At 43.0% G+C, this 18,523-nt stretch overlaps 1 protein-coding gene across 3 annotated transcripts in view; it reads right to left on the bottom strand.

Moving 5' to 3' along the window:
* SUSD1 (sushi domain containing 1) overlaps positions 1-18,523 on the bottom strand; it is a 130,242-nt gene that overhangs the window by 65,837 nt on the left and 45,882 nt on the right. For all 3 annotated transcript variants that reach the window (XM_043927937.1, XM_043927936.1, XM_043927935.1), the window contains exons 6-8: positions 15,827-16,006; positions 3,771-3,868; positions 2,964-3,150 (exon numbers count right to left, since the gene is read on the bottom strand). In XM_043927937.1, coding sequence (XP_043783872.1) covers positions 2,964-3,150; positions 3,771-3,868; positions 15,827-16,006 — 465 coding nt within the window. The remainder of the gene's footprint in view (positions 1-2,963; positions 3,151-3,770; positions 3,869-15,826; positions 16,007-18,523) is intronic.

The following is an 18,523-nucleotide window of genomic DNA, read 5'->3' as shown; positions in this document are numbered from 1 at the left end:
TTTAAAAAAAAAAAAAAAGAAAACTGAAAGAAAAAAATAAATAAATAAAAATAAAACTAAATCTTACCTTATTTATAAGCAAACACTATACCTAGTATTGCAAAACTTTGCCAAATAGTAAATCCCAAGAAAATGTCAACAAGTCCCCCCAAAGAATACTAAAATTGAAAAAAAAAAAAAACTAGAAATCAACAGCAAACTGTAAATGTTTAGAATATTTTAAATCTACCACTTGATAACATACATAATTAATCTTTCAATCAATGGGGAAATCAAAATACCAAGCATATAATGCTTTGAAAGTAAAAATAAAGGGAACATATATCAACACCCTCATAAATAATTCTTCCATCAAGGGAAAATCAGAATAGCAATTATACCATGTCTTGAAAGTAAAAATAAAGAGAATATGTATAAATGCCTAAGGAATTCCACCAAAGCTCAAATCCAGAAGGGAGAAAGAAGAACTGAAGACTTTTATCATCAAACAGAAAATATTTAAGTTGAACTATGCATTTAGCTCAAGAATTTAGTAATAGAACAATACAACGAACTTAAGAGAATCAGAGACAAGGAAATTTAAAAATGAGAGAAATTGATGAGATAAAAAATAATTTTAAAAACCCAAGAGATGATTCTTCAGGGAAAAGAATAGTGATGAAACAGACAACCCAAGCTAAGCAAATCAAGTGTTAAAAAGAAAGAAACACAAAACTAGGAATCAAAATAACCTGGGGATATATAAGCTATAACTCCAGATGAGTTGTCAATAAATATTCTGTGTGACATTCTGCAAATATATTTAAAATCACAACTAAATGGACATTTTCTAGGAAAGTGTAAATTATGAAAATTGACTCAAGAAAATGTAAGAAACATAAACGAATACCTAAAACCATAGAAGAAACTGACAGTCATCAAAGAATTATCTCCCAAAGGGATGAAACTCAAATGATATTATGAGCAAATGCGTCCAGCTTTAAAGAAAGGGGATAATCCTGAAGTGATATAAACTTATCCAGGGTATAAAAACATGGAAAACTTCCCAATTCATGTAAAGAGAACTGGCATAGCACTAATCATGAAATCAGATGGCTAAATGTGCGGGATCTAGATGAACAGAATGACAAATCTTCCCATGAAGGCATAAGTAAACAGGAAAGACAAAACTTGAGTGGATATGGAGAAAATGTAGAAATGTACCTGGTGCCCAGTTGAGATAATTCAATATAAAGCTCAGTCCTCACTAGATTAACTTGCAAATTTAATCTAGTTTCACTTAAAATTTCAGACAGAAGGAGGTCTGGAGACATTAACAGACTCAGTCAGGGTCACCCAACTCTTAAGCAGCAGAGTTAAGTTGTAAATCCAGGTCTGTCTGAACCCAAAGACCATGCTTGCCCCAGCTGAAATTAACTTGAAGAGGTTGAAGAGGATGTTAGAAAAAACAGTGGACAATGAACAGCAAGCTGTCATTGACTGAACAGAGACAGATGAGTTTGGAGTCCTAGGATGATCTTTTTATTCCTAATAAATCTACAGTAGTTTATTGTTAAGTCTGAACAATTTTCTCTAATTAGTTACCATATTAAGTTGACAATATCTTTACCTAACATAGTCTTTACTTAGAAATAAATCATTTTATTTCTATACAAGTACCCTGAGACCTATTTTGTATAATTTCATAGTCTGAATGATATTGTAAAGACTAGCACACTTTTTATTTATTTCTGCCACATCCGTGTTAATTCCTAGTTCCTAGCAGCAGCAATACCTAAAGGTTGAGTTTTCTCAAATTCAGTTCAGTCACTCAGTCATGTCCGACTCTGAGCTAGGCCTCCCTGTCCATCACCAACTTCTGGAGCTTGCTCAAACTCATGGCTATTGAGTCAGTGATGCCATCCAACCATCTCATCCTCTGTCATCCCCTTCTCCTCCTGCCTTCAATCTTTCCCAACATCAGGGTCTTTTCCAATAAGTCAGTTCTTCACGCCAGGTGGCCAAAGTATTGGAGCTTCAGCTTCAGCATTAGTCCTTCCAATGAATATTCAAGATTGATTTCCTTTATGATTGACTGGTTGGATCTCCTTGCAATCCAAGGGACTCTCAAGAGTCTTCTCCAACATCACAGTTCAAAAGCATCAATTCTTCGGCACTCAGCTTCCTTTATGGTCCAACTTAAATAGGTTTTCTTAAATAGGACATCAAATAGCTAGCTGAGAACTACCTCAACCCATACAAGACAACAAATAACACCAATGGCTTCTCAAGGTTTGCTTTTAAATAATATAATTAATTTTGACATCCCACAACCAGAGTGATGAAAAAAACTTATTGTAATTGTCATGATGATATAAAAATCCAGATGATATATATATCTTGGTGTTTATTACAACCTCTTGAAGCTCCTTCCTGTCCAATCTGCTTTACAACCAACTTCTACCCTCCTGCATCCTAGGGCTGCCTCCTCCTCTCCACCTGCTCACCCTCACTTTGAATCCCCACCCCAATCAGTCCTGGGGTCACTTCTCATCCTAAATGTAGAGCTGCTGGGTCAGCCTTCCTGGCTCCTCCTTAGTCATAGGCAAGAGTGAGAAATGACTTTTGAGTTTCCCACCAAAGATAAGCCAGATGGCTACCCTCTATTGCCTTGGACAGCTGAAACAGAGTGCATCATTGCTTACTGCTGTCTTTTAAATGCCTTCTTATTACCTTCCACGTCAACTGGAAGACCCAGCTAAGAATCCATACATCAGTGCCCATTCAGTCTGGCATCCTTAGGACAGGAATCTCTCCTACTAAGCCCTGCTCTGGTTCTGACCCCTGGAGTAATAATTAACCCCTTGGCTGCAAACCTTAGAAAGTAACTATGAACTCTCCTGACCTGTGGATTCTGAAGCACGTTTCCCCACATCCTGCACTGAGCATTCTCTAGGAGGAAATGAGACTTCACCTCCACCTACCAGCTGTCTGGAACTCAATGACGGCTGGCACCGAGCGTCGGGGAGGGGCTGTAGAAATGTTCACGGTGTAGTTGGTGCCCTGGTACAGGTCTAGGCACACTTCTGGGGTCCTGCTCTCTGTGGTCAAATTAACTGTCTCCTCATGACCTGATTCCAGGGGGTCCAACCGTTGTCCTTTAATGTATATCTTTGTGAGGGGAAAAGACAAGAGAACCCACGTGACTCCACTGAAAACAACCAAGAGAGGTTTTGTAGTGCTGGAACCTACTCTCTACCTACTCCCTTTTACGCTGCACTGCCCACCCTGGGGGAGACAAATCCGGCAGCCCTCTGCTATCAGGTATCTGATGATGAAATCTGATCAGCCCGGTAATCCAGAAACCCTGAGAAGTGACGTGAAATGGAGAGTTTCTCTAAGGAGTGCTATCCTGCACTCAAATGACCAGCGATCAGTGGAGGCAGTCACAACCTGAGACCCGCTCCCTGCATCCTGTCACCCAGGCAGCAGATGCTTCTAGGCTTGCTCTGGGGGAGTAACACACAAGAGCTTGGAAACAAGCAATCATGATGATGCCAAATATAAATACACCCCCCACACATACACCCTGGAGGATGACAAACACATTAAACACCAAATGTAAAATAAAATAATCCAGATATCTTAAAAACTCTACTCACTTTAAAAAGGACTATGGCATTGGAGAGCTATTTGATTGAGAAGCACTTCCGGAAGCAAGTTCCTCTGACTCTTATTCCCATGGTAACCATCTCTGCCCTGGCAGAAAAAAAGGAGCTCACTTCACTTACCACATATTCGATCTTGGAGTTCATTCTTCCTGGGTTTATTTGCCACCTCACACAGGTGTTATTAAACACCGACACCTCATTAATTTCTATAATTATTTCTAAAAGAGAAAAAGAAAGAATCCGCTCAACAAAATGCATCAAAGGACTTTGGAAAAATCCTAATGGCCAGCCCATCAGAGGGCATGACTTTGTTTACTTGCCCAGCTGGTCTCTCTGCTGGTCACCATTCACACTAGGATTCAGAAACCGAATCAGCAATTCAAGCTATCCCAGGCCAATCACCCAATTTAACTTTATCATGAGTGAGCTCTGCCCATGACCTGATGTGGAGGAAAAGGCAAGATTCCTCTTAAGTATGCATAAGAACTCCAGCCTGTGATTGGTCTGACAGGCCACTGGATGCCACTGGCATTCCATTCCCCAGGGGGAAGGAAAGGGACCCAGAGTCGAGCCCTGAAACTTCCCTGCAGCTGCGCAGGTTAGACCAGCTTCCGGTTCCCTCATCCCACCGACTGATGGAGCGTTTTGATCACCAGGTCACTGCTGTTCCCAAGAGGGAAATGACCCACATCACCACCCAGGACTACTCCTCAGGAGCAGCCCATTGCAGGTAAACTAAATAAATTCTCCACAAGGTCCCTGGGTATTTCTGGGGCTCCTTTAACTGAAACCATTTAAATCTGATTTATCAGGAAGCCACTAATTTCTTTAAGTTGCTCTGTTTCTTTTAAATATTCTGCATGTGGTGGCGGTGAGGGGGGGACCAATTGAGAGGGTAGCACTGAAACATACACATTACATATGTAAAATAGATCGCTAATGGGAAGTTGCTCTATGACACAGGAGCTCAACGCAGTACTCTGACAACCAAAAGGGCTGGGATGGGGTGGGCGGTGGGGGGTGGGAGGGAGGCTCAAGAATGAGGGGACGTATGTATACTTATGGCTGATTCACACTGTTATATGGCAGAAGCCAAGACAATATTGTAAAGCAATTATTCTCCAATTAAAAATTTTCAAATAAATAAATATTCTGTATATATTTCATGTAATAAATTTAGCAATGTGGGAAACCATATTATGGCCTTGGTTCCTGAGATAACAGTTTCCGATGAACCTAGTAAACGACTTAGGAAGTTGTTCAGATGAGAATGGGGAAAGGACTTAGCTTTTTATCTATTTAACAAATTTCCTGCAGATAAGTAAAACTATTTTTACTTGCAGCTGACATGCTCTTGTCTAAAAAAAATCCTAAGGAATTCACACACACACATACACACACACACACAATTAAAGCTAAGAAATAAGTTCAACCAGGTAGCAGGATACAAGGTCAATGCACAAAAAGCAATTGCATTCCTGTCCACTATCAAGGAACAAGCCAAACATGAAATTTTAAAAAAAACTCACGACAGCATCAAAAGGAATAAAATTCCCTGCAGGTGAAAGTGAAAGTTGCTCAGTCGTGTCTGACCCCATGGACTATATAGTCCGCGAGATTTTCCAGGCCAGGACACTGGAGTGGGTAGCCTTTCCCTTCTCCAGGGGATCTTCCCAACCCAGGGACCAAACCCAGGTCTCCCACATTGCAGGCAGATTCTTTATTAGCTGAGCCACCAAGGAAGCCCAAGAATACTGGAGTGGGTAGCCTATCCCTTCTCCAGAGGATCTTCCCAACTCAGAAGCTGAACCGGGGTCTCCTACATTGCAAGCGGATTCTTCACCAAGTGAGCTATCAGGGAAGCCCTATTCCCTGCAGGTAGAAATTACCAAACTATCACCTCTAGAGGACAGAATCAACATCTCACCAAACGGGAATATTCCTCAGCCCACACCAAGCTTCCACACTGAAGCAGACGTCCATTATGGATCTTTTAGACCCTCTCAGCTCACATGTCCCTTGCTGCTGCCCTGTCTGGGCTTTGACAACATAACCGTGTCTTGTCTCCCAGGCTGGGGTTTCCCTGCTGCATGTGCATCCTGGAAGTGGGGGGAATGAACACTTTCTGAAAGACAAGAAGGACTGGAAAAATCTGCCCCTTACTTTTCTTCCCCTTGTAGAGCAGACCTACAAGACCTCTCAGGGCGCCGCTGCACTGATGGAGCGATTGCGTGCACTTCGTAAGGACCAGGCAACAAGGAATTCTCATGCTGGCTCGGCTTCCTTCCCTGCTCTGCCCACCTCAGCCTTCACTCCTGCTTCGTGGGGTGTGTGTGTGTGTGTGTGTGTGTGTGTGTGTTAGTTGTTCAGTCATGTCCAACTCTTTGAGACCTCATGGACTGTAGTCTGTCCAGGCTCCTCTGTCCGTGGGATTTCCCAGGCAAGAATACTGGAATGGGATGCCACTGCCTTCTCCAGGGGATCTTTCCGACCCAGGGATCAAACCCACGTCTCCTGCATTAGCAGGCAGATTCTTTACCCCTGAGCCACCTGGGAAGCCCCATTTCTTCATACTCAGAACCAATGCTACCTTTAGATAGACCCTAATCTACTGACCTCCTTGCCCATGGAAGATTTTATATCTTTACTAAATCACCCAATCAGCAGTACTGCCGAGCTTTGATGTCACACATGACCTGGTCATGGGTAAGCCCAGTCAGCTGACTGTAAGTGGGAATAAATGGAGGCAGGGAGAGGAAAAGAGGCAAATTTCTGGAGAGACCCCAGAGGATCAACTGTGCCCATCTATTGCACTCCTGGGTCACTACATCATTGCTTCTCCCTGGAGCACAGATAATTTGAAATCAAAGAAATACTCCAGGTGTGGACATGGGTATTCTGATGAATGCAAAGATCCAATCCATTCACCTCCTTAGGTAGCATAATGATGACACTGGCAACAGACTTTTATCAGCTTGAAAAAGTCCCAAATATTCCCAGTCCCTTCCCTCTCCAGCCCTTCAAAGCACTAGAGTTCTAGACTCCTCTGTTCACTCCCACAGCCCCCTGACACTTATCCCCTGGTCCAGAAGGAAAAGGAAACACCCCAGTCCTCACCTTGTTGCTGAGTTGCCATTAAAGCATATTTCCTTCCCACTCAGGACCCTTTGCCACCCAAGCAGTGATTAGAAAGGAGACATGAAAGTTTCCTTTCTTGTTCTTCCTTTTTGTTCATTCACTATGACAACCGCAAATGACATCTCACAAATGCCATCTGCCTCCAGCCTGTGCCCTGCTCTCTGCACAGATGGGACCCAGATTTTACTGTAGGGAGGTCAGCTATTTCATTCCAAGGAGCAGTTGAACAAAATTCAGTTGCCCTTCCCTCCAGGTGTCTACACACCAGCTGGAAAGACTTCTTTGTCAATGTATCAGATATTAAACATCTCCGTTCATGCTGCCCTTTTAAAGGAGATGACTCGAGAGGCTACACCTTCATTCTAATAGTACTGAAAACACTTTTGGACGTTCTCTTTGGAACTGAGTCCGGGGCACTTTATTCACCATTGACCCTTAACTGAACCATCACTGAACACCAAACATCTCCCCTGCCAGGCACTGGGCTGTGATGATCAGAAGGTAAGTCTTTCCCTCAGGAACACTGTATCTAATGGAAGAAGTTAACACACAAGCAGATAAATTATGGTTCCATCAATATCAGAACAAAGTTACACACAAGTACCACAGGGTATAGAGAAAGAATCCACTGACTCTCACCAGGAGACCTGGGGAAGCCGGCTTCATGGAGGCCATGCAACCCTTCACGGCTACAGGGCTTACAAGTGGGGAAGACATCTAAGCAGGTCCAAAGTCCTAGGTGTAAAGGGTATGGACAGTTTCAGAGTGGTGATGGGTAACATGCTGGAGAGGAAGAAGAGGGGCAGCAAGGTTTCAGAGAGAGAACAGGAGCAGACTTTGAAGACCTGGGCACCAGACTAAACGCAGACTTCCTCCTACCAGCCATGGAGAGCTAAAAGCAGGAAGATGATGGGGACTCTTTGTTTTTTAACAAAGATACCTCTGGAGGAGGAATTCCCTGGTGGTCCAGTGGCTAAGACTCTGAGCTTCCGATGCAGGGGCACAAGCTCGATCCCTGGTTGGGAAACTGAGATCCCATGCTGCGTGGTGTGGCAAAACAAAAAATTCTTTTTAATTAAAAGAAAAAAAAAAATTCTGGTGTGTTTTGAAGGTAACACTGGAGGTCACAAGGAAAGAATTTGACCTCCTTTACTCCGTGATTCCAATACATCAAACACTGATATATAGATCTTTATAGACTTGATCACATCTTCACAGTAGTCATGGGAAGCAATCATAAAGTCAGTTATAGGTGAACATTTATTGAGTTGTTACTATGGACCGGATAGTGTAGATAGTACTTAAAATGCATCATTCATCTAATCGTCAAAAATAACCCTGTGAGTTTGACATTATCGTGTCCATTTTACAGACCTGAAGCTTACAGAAGTAACGCAGCTAGTAAGTAGCCAAGTCAGAATTCAGAACTAGACCCGCCCGACTTCAAAACCCAGAACCTTTGCACTGAAGCAGTTACTCAGCAAAAAGGTGAACATATGGAATCAGGGCACTGCCTTGAAAACCATAACAACAGTTTCTCCTGAAGGAGAAGCAATAGGAGATGAGTGATAAGGCGTCTAGGCTGACTGCCAGTCTCTGAGCCTGAGGGTCTGAATGGATTGCCTTCTACTGTTCTCATAAGAAATATGGGAGGGAGTAGAATGCATTTGTGAGAAAGAAACTAATGAATTGTGCCTAGAACATGCTAAGTCTGAGTTAATCTGGCTAAGTGAAAAAAACATTCTTGAAGGTCATCAGTGTGTGGATGGCAATTGAAGCTCTGGGTGCAGGTGACAGACCCACGTACAACGTGGAGAGTGGGCCGCACGGCAGGGGACTAAGACACATGGACACTCAAGGGGAAATCAGAGGAGAGGGCGACACGGAAGGAGGTCGGTGGCTGGCGAGGACAGTGCGATGCCTTGGGAGTCAAGGACCGAGAAGATGTGAAGTCATGTCTGTTTCCTCAAAAGTTATCTCCCTTCCTTCCCACCGAGCCCCCCAACCTTCTCACCCCCACTTGAGAAGGGCCTGGAGCAGAGGCACCCGGGGCTTGATCTCTCACCCTTGTCTCATATGGTTCTTTCTCTCCCAAAGGAGAGCGCAAGGTTCCATGATCAGACTTGAGGTCTGACTGGATAGAGGCAGGCAGAGCAGATCTCTGGCTTGTCCAGTTGTAGGATGTTTAGGCCTCCCTGGCTTTAAACAAAGGAGGCCCCCCATAGCATCCAAATGAACTCTACATTGAACTTTGAGAACCAACGCCTTCACAGGTGATAAAGTACCTTTGCTTTGCTTTAGATTATGCATGTGGTCCATGGTTGTGTGTGTGTGTATAAATGTACATATATATAAAGACATGTATTTTAGCATTCTATTAGTATCTAGTATTTCTCTGTGGTACTCATCACATTCGTAACAACATAACTTTGTAATTAGTTGTTTAACATCTAAGTCTATCTCTCCTGAGGGTTTGGACCATGAACAGGGCTGAACGCCAAAGAATTGATGCTTTGGAACTGTGGTGTTGGAGAAGACTCTTGAGAGTTCTTTGGACTGCAAGGAGATCAAACCAGTCAATCCTAAGGGAAATCAATCCTGAATATTCATTGGAAGGACTGATGCTCAAGCTGAAGCTCTAAAACTCTGGCCACCTGATGCGAAGAACTGACTCACTGGAAAAGACCCTGATGCTGGGAAAGATTGAAGGCAGGAGAAGGGGACGACAGAGAACGAGATGATTGGATGGCATCACGAACTCAATGGACATGAATTTGAGCAAGCTCCGGGAGATGATGAAGGACAGGGAAGCCTGGCATGCTGCAATCCATGGGGTCGCAAAGAGATGGAAACAACTGAGCAACTGAACAACGACAACAAATCTCTCCTGAACATGAGCTCTATAACAGCATAGACAAACAAGGTCCATCTCTCTATCCCCAGAAACTAACACAGTTGGTTGGACACAGATATTTTTTAAATATTTATCATTTGGTTGATTGATTAAGTAGATGGATGAATACATGGATAGATGGTGGGCAATGCTAGGTGTTATGGAAAGGTTAAGAGGAACAAGGATTGATGCTAGAAGATGAATTTGATTCGGTGATCATTAAGAAACCTTGGTGAGAGAACCATGGTGTACTGGGGTGTTGGACGCCTGACTCTCCTGCAGGAGAGACTGAGACAAGAGCAGGGTGGGAGGGAACAGAGTCAGTGAGCACACCCTGCTCTCTCAGAAGCCCCACTGTGGGCAGGGCCTGGTCTAATGTACGCTTTTGGTTTCCAATTTTATATCCATGTTCTTTATTTTTGTCAAAGACCCTACCAAATAAATTCAGGAGACCCTAGCAGATGGTCAAGCTGGAAGTCATTTCTAGGTGAAAACAGAACCTGATTTCAAAAGTAACAGGACCAATCTTCCAATGTGATGTGTAAACTACCTTCAAAGGCAACCCCAGTTGGATTACAAAACAGAAACATTTTGATAATAGCATCACTGAAACGAGAGTATGGCTCCCCAAGGTGACAATGTTAAACAAATCGTGTTTGGTTATAAGAGTTCTGCTGTTTCCTTTTGGTTTTTAGTCTTTGCGTGCTAAGTCACTTCAGTCATGTCTGACTTTGCAACCCTATGGACTGTAGCACGCCAGGCTGCTGTATCCATGGGATTCTCCAGGCAAGAATACTGGAATGGGTTGCCATTTCCTCCTCAAGGGAATCTTCCTGACGTGGGATGGAACCCACGTCTCTGTATCTCCTGCACTGGCAGGCCACTTCTTTACCACTAGTGCCACCTGGGAAGCCCTTTAAGTCTTTAGGGTTTTGCATAAAATAGGCAGAAGCAGCATGACTTAGAGTAGTGCTTTTCTAGAATGCTTTATACACTTTAGGATGATTTTTGCTGGCACCTGAATACATTTTTATAGGCTCGCCTGGTATTGACTTTTGAAAAAAAACGAGGTATTAACATCAAATTCAGACTATCACATATATTACAAAGTGTCTTGGTCAATAAATTTAAACTACAAATTTAAGTTTTAAATCTAAGTTGTTTAAAGAAATATTAAATAACCAATACTTTTCCTCTGATAAACTCTGTCAGGGTAATCTACAAATAGTTCAACCTTAGGAAACTGGTAGGAGACAGATCTCCGGCTTAAAGACCTAAATTCAAATCCTGTCTCTGCCATTTACTAGTCACTGAATGACCCTGTGAAAGTTGTTTCACTTTTATGAGTCTCAGATTACTCATTTATGAAATGAAAATATCAATACTTATTTCACCAGGTTTTTCTGAGGACACAATGAAATCAAGCATCAAGGCTCCTGGCAGAACCGTGGGTGTCTAAGCTGGTGTGTGATCAATGGCAGCTATAATGCTTGATGGTCTAAACATTACATACGTAAACAAATTCCAGGCATGTGGCTATTTGCATGTGTGCCCATTTATTCCGGCTGACCTTTCTCTTCTATCTGAAATATGTTTGAGCTGCAAGTGAGCACTCACTGGGCTGAAGAGCAGCATCAACAATAGCAAAAAAAAAGAAAGAAAGAAAAATAGAAGGAGCAGAAGCTAACAGGAGGCCTGGAGGCATTTGGACTCTGGTGCCTGAGTCAGATGAGGGACTCAGAGAGGCTCCCAGCAGTCAAACAGTCTGTGTTTCAATAGAGATGCTGCTCTTCTAAGAGCAGTGAGTGAGCATCAACTTCATAATTATTAACTCAGATTCTAAACATAAAAAGCCAAATGACCTGTGCAGAATGAAAGCCAGGGACAGTCTTATCAAGAATGAATCAGTCTCTTTGATCTTGATGTAAGCCGACTCACTGAACATCAAGCTTCCACCTGGGGTTTTTCCAGACACCAACATAATTGCCTAATTCTCGGCTGTCTGGAGTTTCCAGTCTAAACTGGCCTTAAAAAAAAGAGTCCCACCACCTTGCCAGAGGTCATACTCCATTCAAAATGTATACAGTTCTAACTGAATCACTTTGCTATACAGCAGAAATCAACACAACGTTGTAAATCAACTATACTTCAATAAATTTTTTAAATATATGTGTTTCTAAGCTACTAATCCAAATAAATAGGGACTTCAAAACTATTTTTAACTAAGAACAACCCAAGTAAAATGAAGAGAAATTATTCCACCCAATTTGGAATTAAACATTCAAGTATAAAAAGAGGGGTAAACAGAATGGAAACAGAGGACCAGGGTGGAGGGTATTCATAGGTTAGGCAGAAAAGTAGAAAAAAATTGGAAAAAAGTGAACATTGAGGAAGGTAAATACAAAATGCACAGAAAGAGGTAAGGCAGAAGGGGCGGTAGGAAGAAACGGGTGAAAAATAGGAAAAAGAAGGAAGGAGAGGCAGCTGAGCAAGAGCCGTGGTAATCAGCATCTCTCCCTCCAGTTCCAGAACCGTCTCCTACCTACCCACCATGTGCACTGTGCCATGAATTAATCAGCATGTAAATCGCCCCCTTTATCTGCGGAAATTGAATTTAGCTGCCAATCTTGATTGAGGGCATAGAGGCCTCCTCAGAGAAAGATCACAGCTCTCGGGGAGAATGCCTTTTCTCTTCTTAAATCAAAGCTTGCATAAGCCCATGGAAACAGCTGCAGCTGGAGCCACAGACATTGTGAAAGGTGGCAGGCTGAGGTCGGTAATTATAATTAGCAGTTACATAACATGTTTGTTCTTCAAAGTGCTCTACAAGCATCAGCTAATTAATAGCTTACTATGCCCCATGCAGATCCACTGGTTTTTCAGGGAGTGACTAATCCTAGTGCTCCCACTGAAGTCTGAATGGTGGGGGCACAAGCAGCTTGAGCCATGAAGAAAATGGCTAAGGGTCCTGAAGCTATGCCTGGCTCTCAGACCCAGTGACTCCGCAGGTAACTCTGGCCCAAGACCACCTCCCCAGATGTTGAATTCAGCAACCCACGAGGCAGCTGCCTCATTTCCTTCAAATAACTTAGAGATGCTGTTGGAGAGGCAGTCATTGTTTGGGAAGACTATCAGTCTGGTTTGAAATGGCATTATCTCTTCTCAGTGTCTCCAATGATGAAGATGGGGATTCTGGAGTCCTTGGTGTTACTTACAGGTCTGCCCTTGCTTCTTTGTGCAAGTTGGACAAGTCAATGGGACCTAAGAGAAGGCTGATTTAGATCTCTGGGTCCTCATCCAAGTCTACCCCTCCTTATTGCTATGACTGCAGTCTCTAGCCTACCTCCTGCTGCAGTGGTGGCAGAGATAACTAAACGTGGAAAACGCATGGCACAGACATGGTCTCAGCAACGGGACTGAGTTCTTCATCTTCTCCAAGGTTCTTTACCCAAGGATTTCAATATTAAATGTATATTTTTTTTATGTGCATTTCTTTGGAGAAAAATCTATTTACTCCATTGCCCTGTAAATTCCAAAAAGATAGTGTCCAGCAAAGTACCCCACACACAATGTATGCTAAATAAATATCTATTGAAAGAATTGATAGATTTCTTCAAATCCCAGTCCCACATATGGTCATAAACTCTTCCTCTATGGACATATAATAACCTGCAGTCCACGTGTTATATTTGTTCATCCTAGACTTTCCTTTAGAAAACTTAGATTGACAAGACCCAAGCAGACATTACTTTGCCAACAAAGGTCTGTCTAGTCAAGGCTATGGTTGTTCCAGTAGTCATATATGGATGTGAGAGTTGGACTATGAAGGAAACTGAGTGCTGAAGAACTGATGCTTTTGAACTGTGGTGTTGAAAAACTCTTTAGAGTCCCTTGGACTGCAAGGAGATCCAACCAGTCCATCCTAAAGGAAATCAGTCCTGAATGTTCATTGGAAGGAGTGATGTTGAAGCTGAAACTCCAATACTTTGGCCACCTGATGCGAAGAGCTGACTCATTGAAAAGACCCTGATGCTGGGAAAGAGTGAAAGCAGGAGGAGAAGGGGACGACAGAGGATAAGATGGTTGGGTGGCATCACCGACTCAATGGACATGAGTTTGGGTAAACTTTGGGAGTTGGTGATGGACAGGGAGACCTGGTGTGCTGCGGTCCATGGGGTCGCAAAGAGTCAGACACGACTGAGCAACTGAACTGAACTGAACTGAAGACACTCTGCCATAATTCCACTGCAAGTCAAGCCAGAGACCCAAACCAAAGCTACCTTGGGATTTCACTCTTCAGAAATCTGTCTTCAGAGCCAAGCAAGTCAACATCTAGAAACAAATTACCAGTCATTCAAGACTGAAGTGAAGTGAAGTCGCTCAGTCGTGTCCGACTCTTTGCGACCCCATGGACTGTAGCCCATCAGGCTCCTCCATCCATGAAATTTTCTAGGCAAGAGTACTGGAGTGGGTTGCCATTTCCTTCTCCAGGGGATCTTCCCAACCCAGGGATCGAACCTAGGTCTCCCATATTGCGGGCAGACGCTTTACCGTCTGAGCCACCAAGGAATCCCCATTCAAAATTCTTAGACTTGTGATAGTTGGCCCAGGGTGTGACAACTTGTTGTCACCATTCAAGACTAGGTGACAATAATCTGTCACACCCTGGGCCAACTATCACAAGCCTAAGAATCACTGCCTTTCCGCACCCTGTTTATTGAAGGCCAAGGTGAAATAAAACATGTGGAAGTCTACACTTCTGACTCATGAGAGGATCTGCTTTAAGTCAGGCTAATAATTTCAGTAAAAGACCTAATATGTGCACAGTGGTTTAAATTTTGAAATGTTCCCTGTAGATTATCTCATTTGATTCTCTCTCGACAACTATTTGAAGTAGGAAAAACAGGCTATATTTCCCCCCTCTTACAGACTAGGAAACTGAGGCTCTAAGAGAATAATGCCTTACTTGATGACACACAGCTAACACAGGGGACTGCTGGAACTTGAACTGAAGTCTCAAAACTCCTTTTCACAGGTAATCCCATTTGAGGGAATATATCCAAAAGAATCGTGGGCTTCCCAGGTGGCGCTAATGGTAAAGAACCCGCCTCCCAAAGCAAGAGACAAAAGAGACGCAGGTTTGATCCCTGGGTTGGGAAGATCCCCTGGAGGAGGGCATGGCAACCCACTTCAATATTCTTACCTGGAGAATCCCATGGACATAGCAGCTGTTGAGCTACAGTCCTTGGGGTCGTAAAGAGTCAGACACAACTGAAGCGACTTAGCACAGTAGGCACAACCAAAAGAATTCAAATCAAGGTCTCAAAGAGATATTTGTAAGCCCCTGCTCAGAGAGGCATTAGTCACAATAATTAAAAGGTAGAAGCAGCACAACTGTCCATCAACAGATGAATGGATAAGCATAATGCGTAAAAAAACACAGCAGAATATTATCATTCAGCCAGAAAAAAAAAGGAAATACCACCATTGGCAACAACATGGATAAACCCGGAGTACCATGGAAGGATAAATACCAATGGTTTCGCTTATGTGAGGTCAATTAGCCAAACTCATACAGACAGAAAGCAGAATGGTGGTACCAGAAGCTGTGGGGAGTGGGAAAATAGGGAGTTACTCTTTAATAGTTTTTCAAGATGAAAAAGTTCTGAAGACTGGTTGCACAATGTGAAAATAGTTAACACCAAAAAAGCGTTAAAATGGTAGATATTATGTTGTGCATGTTTTACCACAATTAAAAATAAACACTAAAAACCTCGCTATACATGACACCACCTTTTCTCTGAAAAGCTGTCAACATGTGCTTAATTAGGACTTTCAAGTAAGCCCCCTGTGAAAATGGTTCATAGAGAAAAGTCTCTCAGCCAACCAAGCAGAAGAGATAGGAGTCACTGTGATTTAAGGTGAGTTGCAAAAGACAGATGCATAATGCTTTCTATCCAAATTATTTTCCCAATCCACCCTTTAAATCTTCAGGGTTTGGCTGACAAACCTAAAGCCAAGTGCCCACTGGAGTAAATGGCATGGCTGGGTACAGTACACAGAGCAAGCAATCAAAGGCTCTAGGTCCACAACCTGCTAGCTCTTTACCTCTAGGAGACAGGAGCCCTACAGAATGGGGTTATACCTGAGCAGGACGAAGCACTTGCTCTCCAGGTGCCCTTCTCTGTGCAAACGGAAGTGATCTTTCCTCCAGGGCTCTCAAAGCCCTCCAGACAGACATACTGAGCCACACTGCCCAGTCTGGAGCTGTGACTCCCCTCGAGGATCGCGTGCTGCACTTCTGGGGGGCGGCCACAGTCGATCTCTGAAATAAGAAGTAGGACGGCATTTGTTACGACCCATGATTTCCATCCCATAACTCACCTTTTAGAAATAAACATTCAGCAACGATAGAGTCCATCCATATGGGATACGGAAAGACATTAACCCCACCAAATAATTCAATTGCAGATACTTAAAATAAGACTGTTCAGAAGTAAAGAAAATAGAGTTCTCTGAGCTTAATGAAATTTACAAACATGTATATATAAAAAACATTCTAATTATGAGATTATTTATACTATAGAGAACTCCTTGGCCAATGAAAGAATCCATCTCAGGGTTCTTTTAAATACTAAGATTTTTCTGCTGTCTTTTACTGTGTATCTTCAGGTCATTAACTCCTGAGTAGATAATAATATAACTGTAGTTTTTTTTGCCAACTGAAGAGTAAACAAAATACATACAAAATCTCTGAACTTTTTAAAGGAAATTAACGGGGAATGTTAATTAACATTCAATGTAGATGCACCTTTCAAAGGGAAAAAGTCAGCAACATAGAGGGAAACAATCCTGGATTTATAAAATGAATATGAAATTTCTTCTCTGAAACTCTGACTACTAGAAGACATTGGAAAACTTACACAGAACAATCTGAAGGACAAGGATTATGACATTGCCATTTTAGACCCAGCCAAACTCTACCTCATAGAAGAATAAAAGAGTCACTTTCAGGTATTTTACAATTCTTAAAAAATCTATGTGTGTACCTTTTCTGGGAAAAAAATTCAAAAATAACTTCAACCCAATAACAAAAGTGAATCAGAATAAATACCGAAAGAAAACAGAAAGATGGGCCTTTAGAAGAAGCACAAGAATGAAACAAGCAGGATGTACAGATAGGTCTCCATAATCATTTAGGGGTGACGTAGAGCTCGATAGACCGAACAGTAAAGAGTCAGTCTCTGGTCAGTGCAGACACAAATTCTGAGCAGTTATGCAACCAGAATGAGGTGGTCATTAAATAAAGCCTCCAACCCTGACCACCTCTCAATTCCCATGTTTGCCCACAGAGATTTGTTCCCTTCTCATACATGTTGGCCCGACACAAGACCTCTTGGCCCTCAGCATATCTTCCCAACATCAGATCTTTCAGCCTGTATACTGGCCCCAAACATTCCAAGATGTGAGTATATTTGTGCATACGTGAGCAACCAACTGAACAGATGGTTACGGTTTCCTAAGACTGCCCAGCCACTGTTGACATCTAAAACAGCCAGTTCAAGACAGGGTTCAGTTACAGCAGGAAATTAGAGGGATCATCAGTGAATAAACTGAGGGTATAGATTTATGTAGGTCTATGGGCTTCCCTCGGAGAAGGCAGTGGCAAACCCACTCCAGTATTCTTGCCTGGAGAATCCCAGGGACTGGAGCCTGGTGGGCTGGCGTCTGTGGGGTCGCACAGAGTCGGACGCGACCAAAGCGACTTAGCAGCAGCAGCATCATGGGCTTCCCTGGTGGCTCAAACGGTAAAGAATCTGCCCGCAATGCGGGAGACTCAGGTTCAATCCCTGGGTCAGGAAGATACCCTGGAGAAGGAATTGGCAACCCGCTCCACTACTCTTGCCCGGAGAATTTCATAGACAGAGGAGCCTAGCAGGCTGCAGTTCATGAGACTGCAAAGAGTCAGACATGATTGAGTGACTAACTTTCACTTTCTTTCATCGACCTTGAAGCTGGAATTCTAAACTGCACACTGGAGAGGTTTGGGGGGGAATCTGATAACCAGACCTCTGGATTAGGGGAGAGGCATAGATACTAAGGACTTTCCAGGGGGCACAGTGATAAAGAATCTGCTTGCCAATGCAGGAGAAGCAGGAGACATGGGTTCGATCCCTGGGTCAGGAAGATCCCCAGAGGAGGCCATGGCAACCCACTCCAGTGCTCCTGACTGGAAAATCTCATGGACAGGACTTAGCAACTGAGCATAGCATATATATACTAAAGGTATAAACGTATAGAAAAAAATTGACTTTCATCTTGGATATGACCAAGAATAATGGAAGGCATGGTGGCTTTAGTTGAGACTACGAGATTCTTTTTTAACTGATATTAATAGATAAGAATTCAATAGCTTGGTCTCTAGGGACTCAGGTAGATGCCCAGGAACAGGCAATTTGGACCCAACTCTGTGACTTCCCGTCTCAGAGCTATTCAAGTTGGACAGTCCCTTGGCAAGAGATATTTAGAGAGGAATTAACACATGGTTCTAAACAACAGCCATACAGTCTGAATCACCTAGGGAGCTTTTGAAAAAAATCACACAACGGAGTGTCTCTCTCTCTTTCACACACACACACACACCCCACCATCACCCAGAGCCAACTCTTCTGAATAAGTAGTAGTTTGTTGGGTTCTTGGTATCCACATTTTTACAAAGCTGCAAATCTGATCTGTATGCACACTCACAGGTGAGAACCTAAATTAAACAGTGGTATGAACGGCTACCCCTTGACGTCACACGCATCCCAAATGGGCCTCAAGTATCTAACATTACTACTTC

The sequence above is a fragment of the Cervus elaphus genome, chromosome 16 (genome assembly GCF_910594005.1).
Source record: "Cervus elaphus chromosome 16, mCerEla1.1, whole genome shotgun sequence".
Classification (NCBI taxonomy): domain Eukaryota; kingdom Metazoa; phylum Chordata; class Mammalia; order Artiodactyla; family Cervidae; genus Cervus; species Cervus elaphus.
This window is presented reverse-complemented; position numbering and strand designations above follow the sequence as displayed.